The sequence below is a fragment of the Poeciliopsis prolifica genome, unplaced genomic scaffold (assembly GCF_027474105.1).
Source record: "Poeciliopsis prolifica strain line A6 unplaced genomic scaffold, Auburn_PproV2 SCAFFOLD008, whole genome shotgun sequence".
Classification (NCBI taxonomy): Eukaryota; Metazoa; Chordata; class Actinopteri; order Cyprinodontiformes; family Poeciliidae; genus Poeciliopsis; species Poeciliopsis prolifica.
In genome coordinates this window covers 1,045,809-1,070,113 of record NW_026562383.1, presented here as the reverse complement: position 1 = coordinate 1,070,113, position 24,305 = coordinate 1,045,809, and the positions used below count along the sequence as shown (strand labels likewise).

At 39.9% G+C, this 24,305-nt stretch overlaps 1 protein-coding gene across 1 annotated transcript in view; it reads right to left on the bottom strand.

The window, feature by feature from the left end:
- kcnn1a (potassium intermediate/small conductance calcium-activated channel, subfamily N, member 1a) overlaps window positions 1-23,813 on the bottom strand; it is an 83,969-nt gene extending 60,156 nt beyond the window's left edge. Inside the window, exon 1 of the mRNA XM_055032551.1 lies at window positions 22,071-23,813. Coding sequence (XP_054888526.1) covers window positions 22,071-23,354 — 1,284 coding nt within the window. The 5' untranslated portion in view covers window positions 23,355-23,813. The remainder of the gene's footprint in view (window positions 1-22,070) is intronic.
- Window positions 23,814-24,305: the final 492 nt, after the last annotated feature.

Genomic DNA, 24,305 nt, shown 5'->3' with positions numbered 1-24,305 from the left:
TAAGTTTAATAAGCATGAAGTCTACTGACACATACAGCTCTACCAATGTTTCTGCTCAATCTGTAATTAAGTGTCAGTTTGTCATCTCAGAAAAGGTAGACTCTTTATTTGTAAAACTGGTTCAAATAACATATCCAGAAAGGACAAGTGCGAGAGAACTGATTTATTGTCAGCGAACTGCTCTCAACACAGATAATCCCACAACAGCTATGGACAACAGGTAAACTGAGACAGGCTGGGGACAAGCACAATAGCAAAACAAAAACAGCTCCGTAATCAACCCCAGGTGATGGAGATTATGAGAAAACACTACTAACAAAAACACATCACGCTCTTGATCCAAATAACTTTTAAAAGAGACACTGTTCAGTAACAGGTTAGTGTTCTTCATAGACATAAACCAAGCTCAGTTGTGTTTCAAATTACAGAAAACTATTTTTCACCTTAGAGACAGCTGTTAGAATGTAGTTGGAAACAAAACATGATTTTCAACAGACAGCTAGACTGTTAGATTTTGTGTAAGTAGTCAAGAAAACATGGGCTGAAAATCTAAGCAGACAGGCAACAATGTCTAACTAATTTTGTATATTTAAGTTGACACAAAAACTCGGTGAATCAAAGATCATAAAGGGATTACTAAATGCATAATGTCAGATTAACAACAAGGTTTTCCTTGTTTTCATAAATTCAGCCATGCAGCCTGGAAAGTCACAGATTCCAATATGAACATAGAGAGTCAGCGCAACCCAAATGGCAGCACTATAATCATTGCGGACAAACTCCTAACACCATGGCCACCATCATTTTGCTCTAGTGAATAATTATGTTTTATGTTTTAAAATCTGCAGCACAGATTTTAAGACATTTTGGAAGTTTGCTTCGTCTTGACGGTTCTTCTGCTTTACAAAAAATATATTTTCAAAACTAATTTTTAAATGTTAATAAATCATTACTCTGGTTCAATCGGATGTTTATCAAATGACTTGTTTAAGAATCTATGTTAAAAGTTTAGGACTTTAAGTGAGGCTTGCATGACTTGGTTTAACGACTTGAGACTCACCTGTGACTTTCAGTCCGATAACCTGAACCCACCACTAGACGTACTAATTATAATTTCTATTGCTAAACATCCAGACATTGCGAGTTAAAACTCTCCTCTCCTTTATTTTCAGAGTTGATGTTTATGAAAAAGTTCTTTCAATAAAGAAATCTGCTTAAGATTTACATGGAACCTAAAATAGAACTAAGCGCTCATTCAGTGTTTGGCTAATCAGCTCTTGAAAGCATCCTCTAATCAACAGTATTGGCCCATTTGCCTCTGTAGAATCTCATTACGCCTGATTGCTTGATTGATGCCAGATTTGGGCTGATGATCACAAAGAAGAACTTGTCTTGGACACATTCACACATTAACTGAGATGAAAGAGGGAAAGTTTCATTCAGAATCAGTGTGTCACTCCTCACATACAGGAATTATCTTATGTAGAATGACTTTATTCTGATAAACACCTGGATTTAAAACTATAAGCATGTTCACGTGCACCTACACAAAGACAAATGCTACGTGAGTACAACTTTAGCAATAGTTTTCTTTAGCAATATGGTAAAGGGCTTCACATGAATGATTTTATCATTTCATTTGTTTCATTGTTCATATTGTTTACTCTTATACCAAGGGTCAACCATGGATTGGGATAGAAATGCAAAGTTGAAATGAAGTAAGAGACAAGTGGTTTTGGTTAAAGTGGTCAAAATAACCAATGTTTCAATATATCAGTTCAAATATTTACTTACAGATATTCATTAGCATCAGAATGACCATAAATTGGCTAATTTGGCAACAGCACTGCAATAACATAAGCCATCTTTCCATGTATACATTTCGCCCATTTTGAATTATCTCATTAGAAAAGTTTAATGGAAATGGCAAAATTCTAAATAACTTCCTCAATTTCACAAAAATATTGAGATGCTTTTTTTTTGTTTGTTTGTTTGTTTTGGAAAAAGAGTTAATGAACTACAGGGGAGATGGAAACATATCTGAGGAAGATGGTGTGTCTGTGCCTTAGCAGAGGCATAAAACTTGGAAACATTTCAAAGTCAGCGACTCCAACGTCCAAACCAGGAGTTTCTGAGCAGTGACCAGTGTATCCATCTTAATACATAGTGTATTAAATAGATAACCTGCAACTACTTTCCTGATTGTGCTCCACCGGTCTCCACGGTTACCACATCACAATCAATTTGGAATTTGGAAACAGGAGATTCCCATCATGGATGTACAGCCAACAAATCTGCAGCATCTGTGATGCGATCATGTCAATATGAACTTTTCAGACACTGTGTCAAATCAGCACAAACAGAAACTTCTAAAGCCAACCAACTGTGTACTAACAGGCTGTACCGAATAAAGTGGCTGGTGAATTGTCATAAAATTCAAAAATATGATGATTTATATTACAGGTTACACTCCTCGGCTCGATTTAAACATCCAAACATCACTTGCACAGCGAAAGCTTATAAATGGCCCTTAAACTTCCTTAAAATTCACCTTCTATGGATTCTTGTTCAGTGCTGTGAAAAGCAACGACTGCATCAGGCATATAAATGCCAGCGACCTGACAACTTCTATTTTTATTGAACTGTGATTGTGAGTCATTTGAAAATGAACCCCCTATAAATTCTGGCCTAAGCGCTTTCTTTCCACCCTAAGGGGAAAAATATCAATTGCAGTGAGAGAAGCCAGGACAACCTATAGCACCGGACAGATCGATAGCACAACAAAGTCAGTAAAGATTGACTTTGGAGTTGCCTGGAAACGTCCAGCTTGGAATTTATGGAGGAAGGAGGACACGAGCCAACAAGAGCAGAAGAAGAGGACAAGAGAACAAGAGAAAGCCAGACGATTTCAAGGTCACCTCATATTCTCATCAGTGTGTTTTTTGTTTTTTTAAATAATTCATTCTTAACTAGAGTAAATTGCCACTGCCTGTTCCAAATGTTTCCCTTGTGAGTTTCAACAGACCTGTTGCAGAGAAGACAGTACCAGACTATTTACTGGGAAAACCACTGAAAATCTTCAAGAGGCAGAGTGGAAATGTGCAGAATGTCATGAGCTCTGGACGCTAACAGGAGACCTCACAACATGGCAGGTTCCACTGAGTTTGTTCTCTAATCTCAAACTATTTGAGTCCTAATCTGGCAAAGAGATGACCTCTCTTTTATCCAGTGAAGAGAAACAAGCAGGCATGAGTCAAAACCCATTTGCACCTCGCAGACACAAGGTAAAACATAACACACTCATATTTATTTCTGTACCTTACTGCACTGCACATTGTCTTGTTTCCAGGTGGGTAACCCATAATCAGAACTCACAACACATCTTAAAACACCCAGGATAAAAGTTGCAGGTATTATGCTAATACCCTTGAGCTATGCCACCTTCCCTCTGTGCCTTTTCTTTCCTGTTACTTTTTTTTTTAGTTATGAAATTAAGTGTCTAATATCCTTGGGGCCTTTTGGCATAAATTGATTCTATTTAAAAAGCTTTTTCCAGCCTGTCAGAGAAGAACAGGTGGATGGGGAGAAGAAAAGTGATTGAAAATGGACTCTCAAAGAAAAAGAAACAAGACGGCTGGTGAAGCGAGCCCAGCTTGTGAAGGGGTTAAAGAGGAAATTGTAATGACAAACGGGGATCTGAAACAGAGCCTCGCTCATCCATTAAGGAGCAAACCTTCAACCTGATGATGGAGGCTGGAACTGCTGTACAGGAATCGAGACAAATGCAGTTTCAAACATTACAGAGACCAGAATCACAAACTGGAGGAATGCACTGGGGCAGGAAGAAAGGTGGAGTATTCCAACACGTCTTCATTCTGAAGCTTTGACCACTCTGTCACACATATGAGGGGACTGTGTGCTGTTTAAAAGTAACCAATGTTGATATTCCAGGTGCACATTGTCTTGTGTCTTTTAATGTGAGATTCGATCCACATTGACCAAAGCCTTGTGACCTCTAATATACAGTGACGTGCAGTCAGGGGAAGGAGAGCTTCACTTGTCACAATGGAAAAATATGAAAATAATTTATATTGTTATTTTCACTCTGCGGTTTGTACTGTAAGGTATTTCTTTTTTATTTAGCTGAATCATTTTTTTATTATTTTTTTCTTCAAAATCAGTGAATTTTCGCATTTTCCCATTCAGAGCCTCGGAAGTGCAGCAGGTGAGGCAGCAGCGAGCCTCACCTGGGATCGATCAACCTCTGACTGCCACAGCATGATGCTCCTGTCTGTACGTCACTAATAAAATGGTAAAAAAAAAAAACATTTAAAATATGAGCTGATTTTCCATAATTTAGCTTCTATATATATTGTATAGTGTTTTTTGTCACCAACTGTGTGTAACATGAGCGATCAGAAACGGCAGAGAACAGATTGGAGGTGAGGCAGGCAGTTCTCGTGCCTTAGCGTATCTTTGTACAGTCCTAAAATTATAATCAGTCAGGTGTTACAAAAAGTCCAAAATAATAAAAGAAATTCTGTCAGTAGAAATACTTTTCACAGTACTATATACAAACATCCTTTCTGCACAGATGACAATTCAATACATATTTCAAAAATGTGAAAGGAGTTCATGTTCCACAAAGAATGCTTCATGTTTAGATCTTCATAATACATGTTTACAGGCCAAGGTAGAGGACAGTGAGGAAGCAGCTTTGCACAGAGTCTTAAAAGGAACCAGCAGAAAAATGAGGAAGCATGAGAAGTCACAACTTTTTAAAATGTTATCCAGGACTGGCGTGAAAAACATGGCGTTTTGTAACCTATTCGACAGACTGATGCGAGAACAGCAATGAAATAAATGTCATAATAATCACACAAGGAAGAGTTTAGTTTCAATTGCATTGTTTTGTCAGAGGAGGTAGGGCTGCAGGAGAAAGGTGGAGAGATTCACTGTGTAAAGACACCCACACAACAATCATCCTACTCTTTCACTCGCCCTCTTCACCTTAAACACTGACACGAAACTACAAGCACACATGTGCAGAGACACATACAAATGGTAGACAAATGTATTTTAAAATACATTTAGTCCAAATATGCAGTGAATAGAGCTTAAGTAAATGAGCTTGGTTCAACTTCAGCATAAAAACAAACACGGACATTTCACTCAAACTCTTGAATAGAAAAATACACAGAGTTCTGACTTTATTCTTATCTTATTTTCATATAAAGGTTCTTGTATGTAAGCATAAGAGATTATCACAAACAGATTAAGGATGAGATGCAGATGAGGTTTGATTTTTTTCTGGGTGATTCTCCATGGCCACAGAAGAATGCAAACAAAAACTGGATTTCTGGGGGAAGTGTTTTAATTTCTGAAATGCTCAAATTGGTTTCAGATAGATTTTGAATTTTACACTTTTGAACGCAGTTGTTATTCAACATTCACAGCTTAATTTCACATCTTAGGTTTCCTAAATGTTGTTTTATATTGTGCTCTTAATTTGCTGATTCATCAAATCTTTGTTGTTCAAAATAAATAAAAAACTAAAATTTTCAACTGACACCTGATAGTGAAAAAGACCTATAATATATTTTTAAACTTCAAAAAAAAGTCATACATTTACATATGTAAAAGTATGTTACTGAACAATTCTAAAAACCCAGTGTGATGATGATGTTATGCATACTGTAGGTTCTTATATAGTGAATGTAAATGTCTGGTTTTAACTGTTTGTTTTTGACCTGTCTATGTGTAGCACAGAGAGCAGCTGAAACACTAGTCTATGCATTTTATGAGATCCATAGCAAAAACCTAAATATGTGAAGCAGAAGAAACACTTTCTCCATAAATTTTCTCTGCACACAATTAAATGGACCTTCACTGATGATAAAACTACGTTTAGAAGACATGACAAATGCATCTTTTTTCGAAGTGATATATTGTCATTTTCCTAAAATAATGAACAAAGTCTTTTTTTAACAAAAGTAATTTTGGTAAAAAATGTATCATTTTAGAAATTGCAGTTTCTTTCTTTCCAAATGATGTCTTAGGCAAAAAATGAGTCATTATTTGCCAAAGGTCATTATTTTAGGAAGGTGACAAAATGGAGACAACATATCTAGTAGGTTAGGATTGCAGCTTCATATACATCAAAGAGGGAGCTTTAATCATTTATTTTATGCACTATAAAGCTACAGATTTTGTGTGGCGTCAATTACTCGGTTAATATCCTGGGTTTCCTTAAGGCCACCACGTACCCTGTGTGTTCGATTAAGATCACATAGTCTACATTTCTAATGGTAAATTCATATCATTTCCCACAATTCAATTGTTTACTAGCAAGTTTGATGAGCTAGTTTGAATTGCATGTGTCACATGTGTGACATTTGTTGTGAAATGCTGTTATATAAATAAACTTGATTGAAGTGAATTATCCTACATGTGACATTGCCTTCATTGACTCTGATACAATATAGGACAGTTACTCTATCTAAGTCTAATCTTCATTGACGCTCAGCAGTATCAGGAAGAAAAGCTCCTGATTGGTTCATCCCTGATCTGTAAGACTAAATGTCTCATTCATGCATGCAGAGACTCTGTTCTCTCTTGAACACAAAGCAGATGCTATGTGCAATAACTCTCAAAAATGAGTCAAGCTTTCAGAACCTGAATGTTCAGGCAGCGAGCAGAGCATTGTGTGCTTAAACTATGATTCCACATCTGCCTTTTTTTTTTACAAGCATGTTAAGCCATTAAGCAGACGGTGCTGAATAGAGTCCGCCACTCAGCTCCAAGACAACAGTGTTTTAAGTGGCATGTGTGCACACCTGCACACAGCTCAGCAACGAACGACAAAGATCTGCGTACAGCTGCCATTATTCATTCTCTCACGCTCTTTGTGTTGTGATTGTGCCCCAGCGCAGAAGCAACCTCAGATCAATAACCTAATTAGCCATAAAGCATATACATTGTGGTCATACATTATACGCCCGACATCTACTGGCACCATCTCGCAGGAATTACCATATACATAAAAGGAGGTCGTTTATTAAGCTAAGAGCTGTGGTGGGAAACTTGGCGTACTACAGAGGTTAGGAAAGATTACGATGTTAGCTACAATGCAAATTAGAAAAATGACACATTATGAAAGGTCAGAGAATGGAGCTAAAAATTCCATGAGCTACTGGAGTGAGAACATATGCTGTGACTGCAAGTCAGCAGCTCGGGCAGCTGAGGAAACCCCCATCATGGTCTCTTTGTGATCAGATAGAAAGCAAGTAACTTCAACTTGTGCAAACACATCAGCCAGATGAACTAACAGGTGGAGCACTGAGTGAGCCCATAAGGTAATATTAGTGTGTGTGAGGGCACCGCCCTCCCCCTGTGAGTGAAACACTCATCATCAAATGCTCAAGGTGAGGAAAGCAACTACAGGTGTTCACATTTCATATTGGTAGTTTGTAACCAGATTGTAGGATGAGTTCCAGCATTTAAAAACAGAATAAAAGAGCCTGCAAATGATTAAAAACTATCTTTAAACTCAATTTCGATGCAGCCAAAATACCACCTCAGCCGACTGCCAAAACCCACAGTGACGACTCACAAAAGACCTCAAACAACTGCTGACCTCACTTGCTGAAGTTAAGGTCAGAGGTCATGACTCCACTATGAGAAAGAGATTGCATGGCAGAGTTCCAAGACAAAAAACACTTCTGAGCAACAAAGAACTTTAAGGCTCATCTCAGTTTTTCCAGAACATCTTGATCCCCAACACTTCTAGGAGAACATTCTGTGGGCTGATGAGACAAAGGTTGAACTCTTTAAAAGGTGTGTGTCCTGTTCCATCTGGTATAAAAGTCACACTGCATTTCAGAAAAAGAGCATCATACCAACAGTAAAGCATGGTGGTGGCAGCATGATGAGCTGGGACTGTCCTGCTGCTGGAGGACCTGGGAGACTTGCTGTGATAAACGGAACCATGGACTCACCTGAAGGAAAACGTCCGGCCATCTATTCATTACCTCAATCTTAACCCAACTTGGCTTCTGCAGCAGGACAATGCTCTACAACAGACCAGCAAGTCCAGCTGTGGATAGCTGAAGAAAATCAGAATGAAGACTTTGTAGTGACCAACTCGATGTCCCGACATGAATCCTATTGAAGCAACATTTCCACCAGCCAGTAGTTGTTTTGTTTTCCACAGTGATTTCTTTAGCAAATGGTCATAAACCTCTGGTCCACTGATGCACATTTGGGTTGAGTTTAAACCTACCGGTTGACTGGACTTCTTTAGCCACTAGACTCCTCACCAACTAGCGTCATGGTAGAAATCTGACTGAATATAACTAGGATCAAACCCAAGGTTTAGTTTGCTTTAGTAGAACTTTAGTTCATCTGCTTGGAAATTCCAATCCGTTTGGTGATGTGTGGACATGCAATCAAACTCTGATGCAGATCAAGAATATAAACTCCAGTCCACCTCTAAACCCGGGTCTCAGTTCAATTGAAGTGGACTCTGATGCAGTTCAAATTAATGCATACATGAACGCCAAGCGGATCAGAGACCACTCCAAAAGCAGGAAGCACACTACAGCGCTCGGCATTCTGGGTAAAAACTAAACCAAAACATGTGGGTCTAAAAGGTGTGTGTCCTGTTACATCTGGTCCAGCAAGAGGATTTTTCTGGCACTTTTGCTAAAGACAAAAGAGAGACCAGAACAAGGAACTCAAAGGGTTTTGTTGGTTTGACACTTTCCAGTGACAAGGAGAACACACCATACTACTGACATGTCTGTCTATGACTGGACTGATGTGAATATTTGTCTGCATCTAGTTTGTCTTGTATCTTGAAATGACGTGTTGTGCATGAGGTCTATTTAAATCAACTTAACCAAACTGAATGACTCACTCTGTTTGGCTTTCTGCTATTTTTGCTTCTCTTTGCATGTTGAAGCTCAAACTTGAATCCTAATGTTGATCAGGAGTGTGTGAGTTAAACACCCACCAGCACAAACATGTACAAAAGTGTAAATCCTAAAGATAATCTTCTGCACATGATTTTCGGACCTAGCTCAACACCCTGGAGACACGCTGTTAACACAACACCAACCTGATCTCTCTATGGCAACACACACATGGTAACACAAGTCTATTTCAGAAGAGTGCAGAGTAGCTCTTCAAACAGCAGACAATAAAACAAGCAGAACAGCGAGTGATTATCAAAAGAGCTTCAGGTTCATATACTTACTATCCATGTGTGCTGTCAGCTGCAGCAAAACAAAACACTCCTGCACGTTCCAGGCTGGAAAGTCCTTAGCCTTTATCAGGTATCTGCAGCAAGGCCACTCCTTCGTCACATACAGAGGATGTGAGCTGGGGATCTACCCAGGCTCTGACATTTAATTGTTCAGTGAGATGTGTTTACTTTGAAGGTGTTGGCTACACTCACAGACTCCAGTGCAGAAGTCAATGGAAACAGGGACGCCGAATAAGAGAAAAACAAACGGAGGCCCGTGTAACAACAGCACAGAGATGACCGATAGAAAGTTTAAATCAGCATAATGTTCCTCCTGGCACAGAACCACAAGTCAATTAGGGCATAAGCAGATCTGTCTGCATCAATTGTTCCAAGCTACAGCATTCAACATTATCTCGGCCAACACAAACACGCTACTGATCGGATGAAGTCCGGTTTTTTTACAACAAGCAAATTATCTCGGTATTTTCCTTAAATTACCCAGCTGAAAAAACAGAGATCCTGTGAAAATACATTATCTCAGTGATAGGAAAATTCCACTTGCAATCAGAGAAGATTTGGGTGGATCAAGAACAATAAAGCAACAAACTGACAAATTAAGAAACACAAGATGTTTCTTTTTTTACCTTTATTTAAAGAAATATCTTAAAAACAAGCAAATTACCAAACCCCTCACTTTTAAAGCTTTACCACATTCTACTACCACAGCCTGGAAACAGGAGTAAAGAAACAAAGTTTTGTTTAAATGAGGGCTGACAACGGTAATGTATTAACACATAAAATTAGTTTGAAAATTTTAACACATTAATATCACAAAGCACTCCACCTCTGACCCAGAACGTAGCTGGAGATAGGCACCAGCACCTCTGATCCCACGAGGGATAAGGGTGTTAGAAAATGGATGGATGGATGGATGGATGGATGGATGGATGGATGGATGGATGGATGGATGGATGGATGGATGGATGGATGGATGGATGGATGGATGGATGGATGGATGGATGGATATTACATAACACAGATTAATCAAACTACCTATTGTGACCTAAAAGCCTCTCTCCCACCGAGCGTTCACAGCAATGCATTATGGGACAGATGCACTGTGAGTGACAAACGACAGAAATGTTTTCTGTGACAGCTGCCAGCAACAAAACTTGAACATTTTTCTTGTGTTGCATCACCAGCTGCATGTTCACATCTACATATAGTAGCTCTTCATTTCTCATGCAGAAGTGATGGTGGTCACTCAGCTGCATGAGAACCAGAGACCGCCGCTTTGTCACACAATACCAAGGGTCCACACAATTATGACCTGGAAGGATAATGATTTTTCAATTCTACAAAAAAAAAAAAAAAAATTCTGAAAGCTATGGCACACATTTGAATCCAGCTCCTTTAATGCCGATGCACCTAAAGAGCACCAATTTGAGAATAATAAGGAGGAAGGGCTAAGAAAAGAGCAGAGAATTGAACTTCAGTATAAATGTAGACAGTAGATGTCGGCCTCAGAGGTTACAGTAGAGAACAATCAGCCTCATGGACACTAAGGAACCCAGCAGACATCCATGGAGAACAACCAGTGACTGCAGGAAACAAGAACTAGTGAGGTGTTTCCAGTGTGCTCAGGATCTTCAGAGGCTCATGAACGGGAGATCAGTGGACCTGTAAAAGTATCATGGATGACTAAAGCTCACTGTTGCACCGAGTGAGTAAAAAAACACCAGCTTATTACACAATCTAAAAGATAACATGGTGTCAGAACACTTAGTGAATTGTATATTGTGCTCCATGGGGTCGCATGTCCATGGAGCGGTCAGGGTGTCCACTGGGACCAATGGCTGCTGATAAAGCAGACAGAATTCACCTCCAGGTTCCTGATCTGGATCGAAGAGCAAAAAAAGAAGCTGATGTGGGATGATGTATCAAGTTTACTTTAACACCATATGGCTGGCAGGCTGAGCAGGTGGACCGCATGCAATCAGATTGCAATGCTGGAAGCAGCCAAGAAGGCAGGACAGGGGTGAGGGGACGACAGCCCAGGGCAGCCCAAAATGATTCATATTCCTGGCAAATTTAGATGAAAACTTCATCTAAACTTCATTCAACAATGAGGTTTGTTTCTGATATTAAATGAGACTGGCATCTATCAAAAGATTATGAATCAAAGTGAAAGGAGTATGATATGTGTTTAATGATCTAGTGTGCTTTTTGTTGTCATTGTTGTATTTTGCATTTTATTAAAATGTTATGTTGGAAATTATTTTCACCCTTCATTTTGAGTCTATCAGAGGTATGAATTATTTTGGGCTCAACTGTTGTCTGTGATGTCTATGAAGCAGACACAACAAACAAATTTTGCAGTTCCACCACAATGCAAAAACACAAAGACTATACTTGACTTTATTGATCCCTTACCAAGTAATTTTGGTCTAGTTTCTGGTGCAAATATCTTATTAAAATTGGAATAAGATAGACTAACTTAAAAGCAAGATATGCAGACTTGTTCCATTGACAGATCATTTAACTTATGGGAAACATGCTTTGCTACAAGTGAAATAATCTGCCAATGGAACAAATATTTCTTCAATAATATTAAGGAATTATTTATTTAAAACAAGCCTGTACATCTATCTTCAAAGTTACTATTATATTAGTTTTGTCTTATCTCAAGTGTACTAAGATATTTACACTAGAAACTAGACCAAAGCTACTTGGTAAGATTTTGTGTTTTTGTAGTGCAAGTGTTTGCTAATTGCTACTGCTGCTAGTCTGGAGGAGCAGAGAGACAGGGGGAGGAGTGATGCTCTGTGAGGTGGAAGCTCAGCTGGAGTCTGCAGCTCCAAGGAGGAGTTTCATGGAAGTCGACTGAGCTTTGTTCAGAAGCATGATTAGCCACGCTGAATGGTCACCATGTCATATAAAGCTCATGGTATAAAGCTTTATATCCTCTAATAATCCTTTAACAGTGTTTTTACCAGCGCTTTACAGAGAATCAGCTCCGTTAATGAGCCCGGCAGATGCACAATATGATATAAACCTCAAAACATCCATCCTACATAATATTGCCCCTTTAAATTATCTCCAGTTCTCAGAATCTGACCACATGATTAAGGGTCAAGGGTATCTGCAAACTGGACTAAGCTATAGCCTATCATTATTTGTGATTTTTCTACTTGGACTACATGCCCCCAAAATAAGTGAGATGAGAATGAATCCAGCAGTCTTTATAACCTACAGTGGCCTCTGTGAGGAGGGACCTCAGCCATGGCAGTAAGTGCCAAGTATTAGAGTACTTACACAGCATACCACAAAGGCAGCAGTAATGTTCCTAAGGTAGGTACAATATCTGACTAACTGCCATCTATTCAGGGACTATTGCTATTGAGTTTCGAGGTGTGCAGTGGGATAATGTAATGTTAGACACTAGGTCAGACTTGTTCGGTCACAGGTGCTTTGTTTAAGAGATTTCAAAAGGGAGGGGTGAGAGGAGGCTGCCTGATTAAAGGCAAGTCAATGAGATGTTATCATGATGCTGGAAAATATTCATCAATAGATAGTATGTATTACCCTATCAGTATACTTAACACAACACAACTGAGGAAAAAGCAGAATGTGTTTCTGAAACATTTTTCTACTTTCTGATTCTGGTTTTAAAATTAAAATAGGGTTATGTAATGTCTGTCTGACAATCAAAAGTCCTATTTACTGTCCCAATTCTACGCTGAAGAGCTGTAAAGCAAAGGCAATAATTACTGTATAATACAAACATCACTGTGCCAGTGTGATTCTCATCAGTAGTGTAGAAAGTTTATGTTTGTCTTCCTGCTGATTCTGAGAATTTTGCCATTTTGATTGGTACTCTGCTGTACCCCAGACCCCAGAGATGTCTGGGGTGCAGACATCTCTGGGTGCGGACTGCTTTTCATTTAAGTTGGTTAGTTTGAAAATATTGTATAAGAAATGTTCAGAAGCAGCGTCGCACCATCATCACTGAAGAGATCCCACAAATATGTATCTCTTTGAACACTGTTTGGATTATATTTGAATCCTTAAAACTACTATGATTGTTTTTATTTTATTTCATTGATTTTCCAAAGGTGTTGGAAAATCAACCAAATTTTCCCTGATCAGTAAACACACCAAAGCTAAAATCTATAAGACAACAATTTTTATTGTGGAAATTCTTACTACAAGTAAAAAAACAAAAACTCAACGTTATCTATTTTTTGTGTCAGTGAAGTGTTAAAAAGGAAGTCAGAGAACATCATTTGCTATAGGATGCCAGGTTGTTCCATCACGTTGGTGGCCCTGGTCCCACTGTAGAAGATAACAAAAAGGTTCAAAGTAAAACTGCTAAATGCTTCTTTTTGATCGTTTTAAGTTTTCAGTCGCTGTCATAGAACATACTGGACATAGGTATGATAACGACGTTTTATAAGTCTGAGTTAAAGTAAGGAACAAACACAGAAAAATGTATGTTTAAAATTCTTAATGCCAGCTTCAGTGTTCATGGAAGCCAATATCAGACAGTCAAGCTCATGCTCATCAGGTACATTTATGTCAGGCACTTAAGCAGCCACCTCTGGGGTTCTCTCGATCAGTTATGTGTGTTTTAAGTGTAAATGAACGACTCAGCTTATTGCAAATTAAAAGTTACAAGATTAACTCTAGTGTTACAACTGATCTCACACACACCCAGTGTGTCTCCTCTGCTACTAATGTAATAATTTAATAACTGCTTATGAAGCCAGCAGACTTGAAATAATATTTTGAATTATAATTATTATTCCTCTTAATGACAATGTGCATCATCTCAAAACTTCACAAAAACTAGAGATCGGAATCAAGTCTTCCTCTGAAATCCCTTACATTCAACAGTTTGAGAGAAAAATGGGGTTTTGAAAACACAATCTTTTACATGTGTAATGTTAAAATTAGAATTGCACCAATCAGACTGCCAGAGATTATCAGTGATCTTGTCCAATACTGAAAACTTACTGGAACAGTCGCTATTTTCAGTGTATTAAATCAACAGCCTGTACTGTGATGCAAATTTCCTAAGCTTATTAAAAAGTAGATAAAGTTAGCGGAATATAATTTGATGCTTAGAGGCATATGATATAAAAATTATTTCTTTATTATGTTATTTTATGATTTAAAACTAGAACCTCTCCTGAATAAGGTACAGCTCTGTTTTTTTCTGTTATGTCCAATAGTCCCTAAAAAAACGGAATTAGAGGAACATTTTAATCAGCAGGTCAGACCTAAAAAAAATTCATCAATTCATCATCAAAGCAGTGCTTTTCCATGCAATATGCCACACACTAAAATAGTGATGTTAACTGGAACTCAAATGATTGTCTTCTAAATATCTCATTCCATTTTGGTCCAGGGTTTTTTGTCATTTTAATGTTTCTTTCATTTATTTTAATTTGTCATACAGAATTCCCACACAGCATAGATACATTTGAAAAAAGTATGAAATTAGATTATTTTCCTGGTTCAGATAAATGAAGAAAAGGTTTACTTCCAGAATGATTCCCAAAGGTTGTCCCCGTTGTCATGTTCTGTGTTTTTCTCTGTGTTTATTCCCAGTTTCTGTGTCTCTGAGTCTCCATGTTGACCTGTCTCACCTTGATTGCTCCCAGGTGTGTCTCGTTCCCTGACTACCTCTTTGTATTTAATATTACTGTGTTCTTTGTTACTCGTTGGGTCCTTGTCGTATGTGTTCTCAGTTCGTCGTCATTGCCGTCCATTCGTATACCCAGTTGCTACCTGCATTGAGCCCTGGTTTCCCTGATCCAGATTGCTGCCTGTATTTTGGACTATTTCATCATTAAAAGCATCTTCATTTCACTTCAACCTGGGTCACTGCGTCTGCCTCACCACTTCCACCACCATTTCATGACAGAAGGACCCGACCAGACCAATCGGTGGTGGAGAGGTCATCCCTGTCAATGCTGGCATAGAGGGCGACCCGACATTGGGAAGGACTTGGAACATCACCCAAGTTACCCAAACAGAGCATATTATGCAGAATAATGTTGAATAGCTTCTCAAATGCAAACAGAAGCAACTGATGAAGGGCCGATGATTTTATTGCCAGCCTGGAGTCGGAGTCATGAGTGCTGTCAGTGGTTATATTAACATTATTGCCAGAGCTGCTACAAGTAAACACCCAGGCTTGCTGGGTGATAGGCTCAGAGCAAAATGCTTTACGATAGAGAGCACCCTGAAGTCATAATGGAAATCTTCCAATAAAAATTCAATAAAATCCCCACTTCTCTCCATCATGTCACACAGGCAGGTTACCAGCAGACAACACCTTTTTTAACAGGACAAATTATTTCCATTGTATAGATTTCCTGTTTCAATGTATAGATATTCAGAGGACTCAACATATTTCACAGCGTGTCACTTAAGTCTCTTAAATTAGTTGAGGTTGGGGCGTGCTGTGGTGGCGCAGGGGGTTAGCACGCCCCACGTTTAGAGGCCTCAGTCCTCCAAACGCGGATGTCGTGGGTTTGACTCAAGGGCCCGGCGACCTTTGCCACATGTCTTCCCCCTCTCCTCGCCCTCTTTTCTGTCAGTCTACTGTCAAAAAAATGCAAGCCACTAGCGCCGCTAAAAAAAATAAATAAAAAATTCAAATTGTGACACTGCAAGTCAATGACAAAAGATGCCACTTCAATAAAAATGTATGTGAAAAAAAAATAAAAATAATAGTTGAGCTTAACTGTATTAACTCCTGGCCCTCTTATAGTTTTATAGTTTTTTCTAACACAACACAGAAAAAATTGAAAAATATTTTTTTTCTTTTTCTGGCACAAATTACAAATTGATCAAAAACAAATAAATCTGGGGAAGGAAGAACTCCAGGCTAAACAACTAACTTTCCACAACATGCACAAAGATTGATAAGCCAAAGCAAAAATAAAGATCAGTGAATAGTTAAAAGCTTTTCCTTTTGTTTCTCTTTTCTGGATTTGAATGCCGTGTTCACAGTAAAAACAATAAAAGTGATCAAAAGACAGTATTCTCAACTTCTTTTCAGTCTTCTTCAGGTAGCTGTACGGTTGTGCCTGAAGGTGACTGCAGTCACCGCCCCACAAGCACAATCTTGTAAAACATATTTAGCTTCTTCAGGACAGCAGCTACATAAAGAAGAGGGATTTGTCACTAAACTGCTCATAACTGCATTTAATCGTACTTTTAAATTTATTATCATTTACTGATGCTCTGATGGAGCAAACAGTGGCGTAAATAGCAAAGATAATTTTGACAATTGTATGTATAGTTTTGCAATGAAATCTAGTTATTTTGATTATGGATCAATTTACCCATTATTTGTTTAAATTAACTGGCTGTTTAACTTCCATTTAATTCACAACAGGTCACAAGCAGCCTGAGGTCGACCTTGTCCAAGACTTCATAATCAAAGCATGACTTGGTACTTTCTTTATTTAGGACCTGACCTGTTACTTGAGGGGTAAACGCTTATTGTGCCTGGCCCCCACCTCTGGTTGGACCCCTGCTGTCACTCAGTCATCTGCCTGAAATGTTCTTGCTGAGTTTGGAGCAAACCCAATTTAATACAAGCTAATTCCAAAAACTTATGGAAACAGTTAATATCAAATTTGACAGCAATCATAATGAAAAGGACATCAGGAGATTTGCTGTTTATGCCAATGTTCTTTGTATATATAAGAAAACCTTATAAAAATGCCGGTTTTAAATTTTAAACATCCCCAAACTAAAGGCAGCTTTACAAAAAGGCTTTGAAAGGTGAAAATGTAATTCCCAAATGTTTGGCTGTATGAATTTGCTATTTCCAGTCCTAAAATATCACGTCTGCACCTTCAATGGTTGAGCATCAAAATGTCCAGTCCCTAGAATCTTACCACCCTGGATGGAGCACCTGAAGGATGATGCAGGTCTTTTGCCACATTTTATTTTCCTGGTCCTGAAGGACACAGCAGTTCATTTGGCTCAAACGCTTCCTATGTCCTCTAACTGTGCAGTGTCCTCAAATTGTTTAAGGACATGAATGTTATTCCCCTCTTTTCTCCTGACAATCAGGTTTCAGGAGACTCAGTGTAATGCTTGTCATTGTTAGCTAATTTAAAGGCAGCGGCTACATAACTGAGATTGGTGTTTTTTATTGGTAGGGTTGTTGTTGTCCTAAAAATGTCTAGAGATATATTTCAAACTAAAACCACAAGGCTGCTAAACAGCTCAATACAGCTACACTGCTGTATAGATCAGACACTTAACAATTCTGCACTTCTTTTATTTACTTAATCTGTTATTTGAGTTTTCAATTAAAGGGGCAGTTTTATGTGAAATTGACTTTTTTGATCTTCACATCATATTATAATGTTATTCCCTCATTAAACTCACATTGTTGCCTTGATTATTTGATGTATCTTTGAGAAATCCTTTGGTCTCCCATGGAAACCATTCAGCTGTGTAAAAATACTGAGTGGACATAGCCCCGCCCTCCAGACGCAGCTCCTCCTCTAAGCTGCAGTTTCCAAGCCTCAGAGCTTCCGCCTCAAAGAGCAGCTCCAATTTTTAATATCTAAAAACCGAGTTCCACCCTTTGATTTCAACAATTGTTACAAATAAACTTTTAGATGATTTTCTAATTGACTGACACACACCTGTGATGTTCAAAATATTTCTCACAATGAGAGGAGCTGCTATTTTTGAATAGCACTGCACAGGGAACACATACTTTTCACACCAGAGGTTTTCATGCATGAAACAAAGCAAATATTTTTAGATTCTTTTAGCAAAAACTGATGTTTCTACTGGTGCGACTCCCCCATTCAGTTCCTTCAGACTAGTCACCGGCTACCAGCAAGCACCTGGTGGAACTGCACAGCTATGGAGTTTATTATAGGAGCTACTTCTGAGTGCAACGCTGATAAAAACATTGTTAAAGGATTAATAGAGGAGCCATGTTGTGATTACTTAATTAAGTGGAGCTTCAGAAAAATCAGGAGTTTTTAAAGAGACAGAAGCCCAATTTCAATGCATTAATATGCAAAGTCAAATTTCTTTCAATTCATATTTGATATTTACAGTATTTTTATAACTGAAGGTAACATAGATACTCGATTGTGCTACGAAATGGCACTATTAGCCTGGAAAATATATCAGCCTGGCCCTTTAACATCAATCTGTTCTAATTAAGACATGCTGTCTCACCTTCATATGTGGATCATAACTTGTCACAATAAGTCAGTTACATTTCCTGGAGTAACTTTTTGCGAAAAAAAAAAAAAAAAAAAAAAACTTACTTGTAGGTTTAGTTTTACTGTACTACACTCTTTACTTTTACTTGAGTAATATTACAGTGAAAATATTACTACTCCTTGATCAAAATTACTGGATACCCTATATTGTGACTAACTTCACTAAATGAAGAACAAGCATGTTTTAATCAAAATTGCATGAGACGCAGACACACACCTCCAGTTTCAGTTGAAGTGAAACCTCTCGTTTTGTACACAAGCTTTGTTCTAATGTTATTTTCTATCTACTGAGCCTTTTGTGCAAATTGGAGATCAGTACATGTTGTTACTGGATTCATTACATATGTGTGTGAGCGTGTGCGTGTGTTTCATATGTTTAGAAAGAAAAAAATTATTTAGGAAAGTGTTTCTCTTGCCTGAATTTGTTATGTTTCCATTCTAGTATTTAAAGTAGCAAATATTGTGCATAACTTTACATTTTCTCTGAAGACATCATTTTTAAATATTAAACGGTTTGATTTTTAGATAAAATATTGAAGAATTTCTTAGGTGGCTACTTTGTAATGTTACTCCTACTTGATTACAATTTTTGGCTTTTCTACCCGATGCTTGTCATTTTGCTCGAAGCCAATTAGGGTATTGATGGGTTCAATTCCATAAATTCAAATGTCACTAAAAAGTGAATATTTTTTAGGAATTCAATCTAAAGTAATGTAGCTCAACTGAAAATGAATAGATTTAAATCTGAATAAATTACTCCTCTGATAAGTGCAGTTGCATAAAAGAAAAAGACTTATTATTATTATTGATAAACCTTGAATCTTTTTCTTCAGGCAACTTGGGAAAATGCATTTGTCCCCTTATATATTTCACCTGAATGTTCCAGATTTGTACAAATTTGAATGTCATATGAGAGCTTGAGTAAGAACAGTTTCAGTTTCTGATCTAATTGAGTAGAGAAGCTTATCCAAACCAACCAGGCCCTGTATAAAACAGAACTTTCTTCCTAAGCCTAATAGGCCACCCTTGGTGCTACAGCTGCTATCAAGGATTTGCAATCCTTGCTAGATTTTCACATTGCTCTGGAAGAATTTTAACTCACTCTTCTTTGCAGACTTGTTTTAGATCAAGGGTTTCTGAGCATTAAGATTAATCCACATCTTCAGATTCAAATCTAGATCATAACAAGTTCACTCCAAAGTTTGCTGGTCAGAAATTCTCCTCTGAAGCACCAAGGCAACCCCAGACGACCCACCATGCTGAAAGACCCAGATGATGTCCCTTTTTAAAATGCTGCGTTAGATCTCAGAGGTTTTGCAATTTCCAAACATTACGCTGTTGTGTCACCAGTTCACAGAATATTCACCCAAAACTCTAAAGGATCATCAGGACGTGTTCCGGTAAATGTCAGCTGGGCCTTTGCATTCAGAATTCTTTTCAGTCAGTATTAGTAGCTTTAGTGGGAGTTCTGGGTTCTTCAGTGATCTCCTGGATCAGTCGTCACTCTAGGAGTGATGTTGGTGGGCTGACCACTCCTGGGAAGTCCTTCCACTGTTTCAGGTTCCAGCCTACGTGTTTCATTTCTGCATAATGGCTCCTGCTGTGGTTTGCAGGAGCCCCAAAGCCTTAGAACTGGTCCTGGAAATCTCTTCTGGAAATGTACATTTTTAAATGAACCAACTCAGTCGCACATTCACTAAGATTGGATTACATTTTTTTATATATAACTACATTGTGTGTTCGCTGAAATGTTGCACTTACTGTTCAGTATTTTTATTCTTTTTTCTGTTTTCATGCATTTTATATTCTATCTTTGTTCCAAACTATTTGCTTTGATTGCCTGTCACTTTGCTCCTGTTGTAATAATTCTATTCTATTCTGAACCTATAAATAGACACAATATGTTGTTTTATTTTAGTTACTGTTGTTGTTTTTCATGCAGTAATAAAGCTTCTATTGAAGTGATTTCTTGATTCTGGAGATCTGGTAAATCAGACGTGGGTTAAAATAATTTCTCAAAGAAATGAGACTAATTAATTAACAATGAAGGCAATGACTTTCACATGGGGCAAGGTCAATGTGGATAGCTCTCTTCACCCTAAATAAACAAAAGCATGATTTGACTTTTTTATTAATATGATTTGACTTTTTATGCTATTTGAATATTGCATAAAAGTTTGATATTTATTCCAAGACATCTCAGAAAGTGAAACGTATATCATCACATACAGAGCCTTTGTTTCTTACACGCACACACATTATTATTATTATTATGGTTATATTTGAATTATTATTTAATACCTTAGATGGAGTACCTTGTTTCCCACTGGGCTCAATAAAGTACATTCTATTTATATTATATGTGTGTGTGTGTGTGTGTGTGTGTGTGTGTGTGTGTGTGTGTGTGTGTGTGTGTGTGGTGTGTGTGTGTGTGTGTGTGGGTGTGGGTGTGTGTGTGTGTGGGTGTGTGTGGGTGTGTGTGGGTGTGTGTGGGTGTGTGGGTGTGTGTGTGTGTGTGTGGGTGTGTGGGTGTGTGGGTGTGTGTGGGTGTGTGTGGGTGTGTGTGGGTGTGTGTGGGTGTGTGTGGGTGTGTGTGGGTGTGTGTATGAACTTGTTTTCTTTGCATTACTTGAGGTCTGAAAGTGCTGCATCCTTTTCGTTATTTTAACCATTTCTCATTTTCTGCAAATAAATACTAATCTTTTGCTTTTGTTGTCAGTAGTTCATAGAATAAAAGGAACATTGTTCATTTCATTCAAACATATATCTAAGAAATGTAAAATCAGAGAAACTAATAATTTTACATTGGTCTCTTTTTTTTCCCAGAGCTGTATATTATGTTTCAGAAAATAAAAACCCCAAATTCAACATCTTTACTCAGATCATCCTTTTCTGATATTAAATAATTTGGTGATTAGCAACATGTAAGTATATTACAACAAAAATATGAAATATGCACAGGGCACTTTTTCCCATAAATGAAAGTGGATGAAGACCAGGAGAACATTCTGTATATGTAACGTCAGTGGAATAAGTTGGCCATGCTCTGCTGCAGGTACAGGCCTGTGTCGGTTTGCCCAGCCTCTGTCTGTGTTGTGTCGGGGAGGCAGATCGGGAGCATCCTCCGCTCCGGTCCCCCTCTGTTCAGCGGGAGCAACAAACGCGCTGTAATTCGGCTGCCAGGGAGCTTCATTAGGCTCCTGTCAGCGGGCCCCCAAAACAAGTCTGCAACACGGAACAGGTGTGTGCGCGCGACACAGCGCCATTGCTCTTTTGTGTGCGCGCGCGTGCGCGCGTAATCAAATGAAACAAAATACCACACAACATGCTGGGTCACATGTGAAGTACTTACATCAGTGTTTCTGTCGACGCTGAAAATAATGTGAAGCCCATCACACACACACACACACGCCGCTCACTTTACCTAAAATATATTGTGCTCTATCAAAATCAGATGACAGGCGTGGTCATTAAATGAAAAGCTAATTGCAGTTTGTTTGTTGTCCGGATCGGTTAATTAGCAGCTGGGAGCGGAGGGTCTGTACCTTATGGAGGTCGATGCGGATCCTCTCCTCTCCTTTATGCGGGCTCTCGGGCCACAGGTGATAGCTGGAGCCGTAGTTGGGGCTGTCTTTGCTGCTGTGGCTGCCAGAAGCAGACGAGTTCCCCGCGTATGCGTGCGGTGTTGCAGGGGGGGTTACGCGGCTGTGTGACTGCGCCTGACCGCCCTCCGCGGCGATCCGTTCACACTTATTGCGTTCTCTGTCACAGTGCTGCTGCTGCTGCTGCTGCTGCGAAGGCTGGGGACGGAGCCCCGGCGCGCCTTGCTGCTGCTGCTGCAGCCGTTGCTGCTGCCGATGCTGCAGCAGCTGCTGCCGCTCCTGCTGTTGCAGCAGAGGAGCCCGGTGAGTTCTACATAGCTCTCTGGTGCCGCTTGCGCAGTAGTTGACGGGCAAGCTGCTTCCCACCAGTAGCTGTTGCTGCGCTCGCAATTGTGGGATCTGTTGCTGCTGCAGATCCTGAATCTGACACTCGAGCGCTTTCTTAGCCTCGTTTGACTCGCGTGCATCTAAAGAGTGCCCTTTTTGTGAGTTTGCACGGCTTCCTTCAGGGGAGGGGTCCCTCTGTTGGAGTCCTAAATGACAGTGCTGCTGCTGCTGCTGTGGCTGCAACAACTGCCTGTGGTCTTGGTGCCCTCCTGCTCCTCCTCCTCCCCTGCAGCGTTCCACGGTGTTCGCCTGTTGGTAATTATTGGCGCTCCTTCGGAGACGATCCCCTCTTCCAGATCTCCGAGAAAAGAGCAGAGAGGAGGAAGACGTTGGTGGCGGCGGCAGGAGTGGTGGGAAAGGCGGGGAGGGCTGCGGGGTGAGAGAGTCTACAGGATGGGATTGATTTGGAGGAAGGTTCGCTTCTTGTTCCGAGAAACTGCAGTGGCAGCTTGGAAAAACAGCCTCCCTCTCTGACTGCAGCGGCGGCGGTTCCTGCGAGCCGTCCGGGGCCCAGGGAATGAGATCCTGCCGCAGGTGCACCGGCTGACCGGCGCTGGGTTCGCCGCCTCGCTGTGAAGGTCGCCGGCTGCTGTCGCAGCTCGCCAGCGGCAGCGGGTCGCCGCTGTGAACCGGTCTCCGAGGGGGCTGGCTCACACACGGGAGCTCCTGGAGGCTCTGGCGCTGAGCGGCGGTGGTTGGAGTGCGGACTCTGTGGTGAGAAGAGGGCGGGGGCGGCAGACTGAAAACGGGCGCGACTTGCTCTCGGCTCTGCTCGTTGTTCCCTCGCTCTTCGTCTGGTATGTGGTGCTGATGGACCGCTCCCGCGTTCCGATGCCGCATCCCCTTATCCGCCTCGTCGCGCTGTGGGTGCTCCTTTGCCGTGCAGAGCTCCGAAACCCATTCATTGCGATCAGTCCCAGCAGAGTAGGACCGACTAGTACCATTGGTAGGTTTGACCAGGACCTGCCTTAAGACGTCACCGTACAGCCACAACACCGCCTTCGACTCAATATCGGTCCAATGCGTGCCATGCGCACAGGTTGCAGGGGATCGATCACTCCGGTGGGGAGCTCCCACAATAGGCAATGCGAGGTGCTCAAAAGTGGTTCACTCCTGCCTTCACGGTCAGTCTACTGCGGATCTGCACTTTTTCCACGCAGTGTCAGAAACCCTTTCTGCCGCCGTGTCACCTGTCTGAATCTAACACGACACTTTGCTCCAATGTACAGGCGGTTTCATTTCTATTTGCGATGACATCATATGTCAGCAAAGTGTGAGCTGTTGAGACAATAGTGAACGTCTTCGTGCAAATCCAGTTTCAATTCATTGTTGAATGAGGATATGAATCAAATCAGGGTCTGATCATCATTAAACAGTTGCTTTAGTCTGACCTGACCAGGCGATGACCAGTCAGTCAGGAAGAGAAGCTGAGGAGATATCTGCTTTTTTTGTTTTTCTTTTTTTTTTTTTAGTGGGGGTGGGGTCTCTTTTTTTTTTTTTTTTTTTTTTATGCAGCTGCATAAAAAAACAAAGTAAATTAATATACTGCAAAGTATATTAAGACATAGTGGAGATGAGCTGCAAAACAGCTCCAGCTCTGACCTCTGACCTCTATGGACCTGTCCTGACCAAATCCTCCTGACGGTCTCCACGCTGCTCTCTGGATTGATGGACTTTCAGTCTGTTATATCAAACAACTTATTTTAATCTACATAAATTAGAAGAAACATCTTACAGACAACTGATGTTGTACATAACTACCCCCACATCACCATACCTCCACTACCGTGT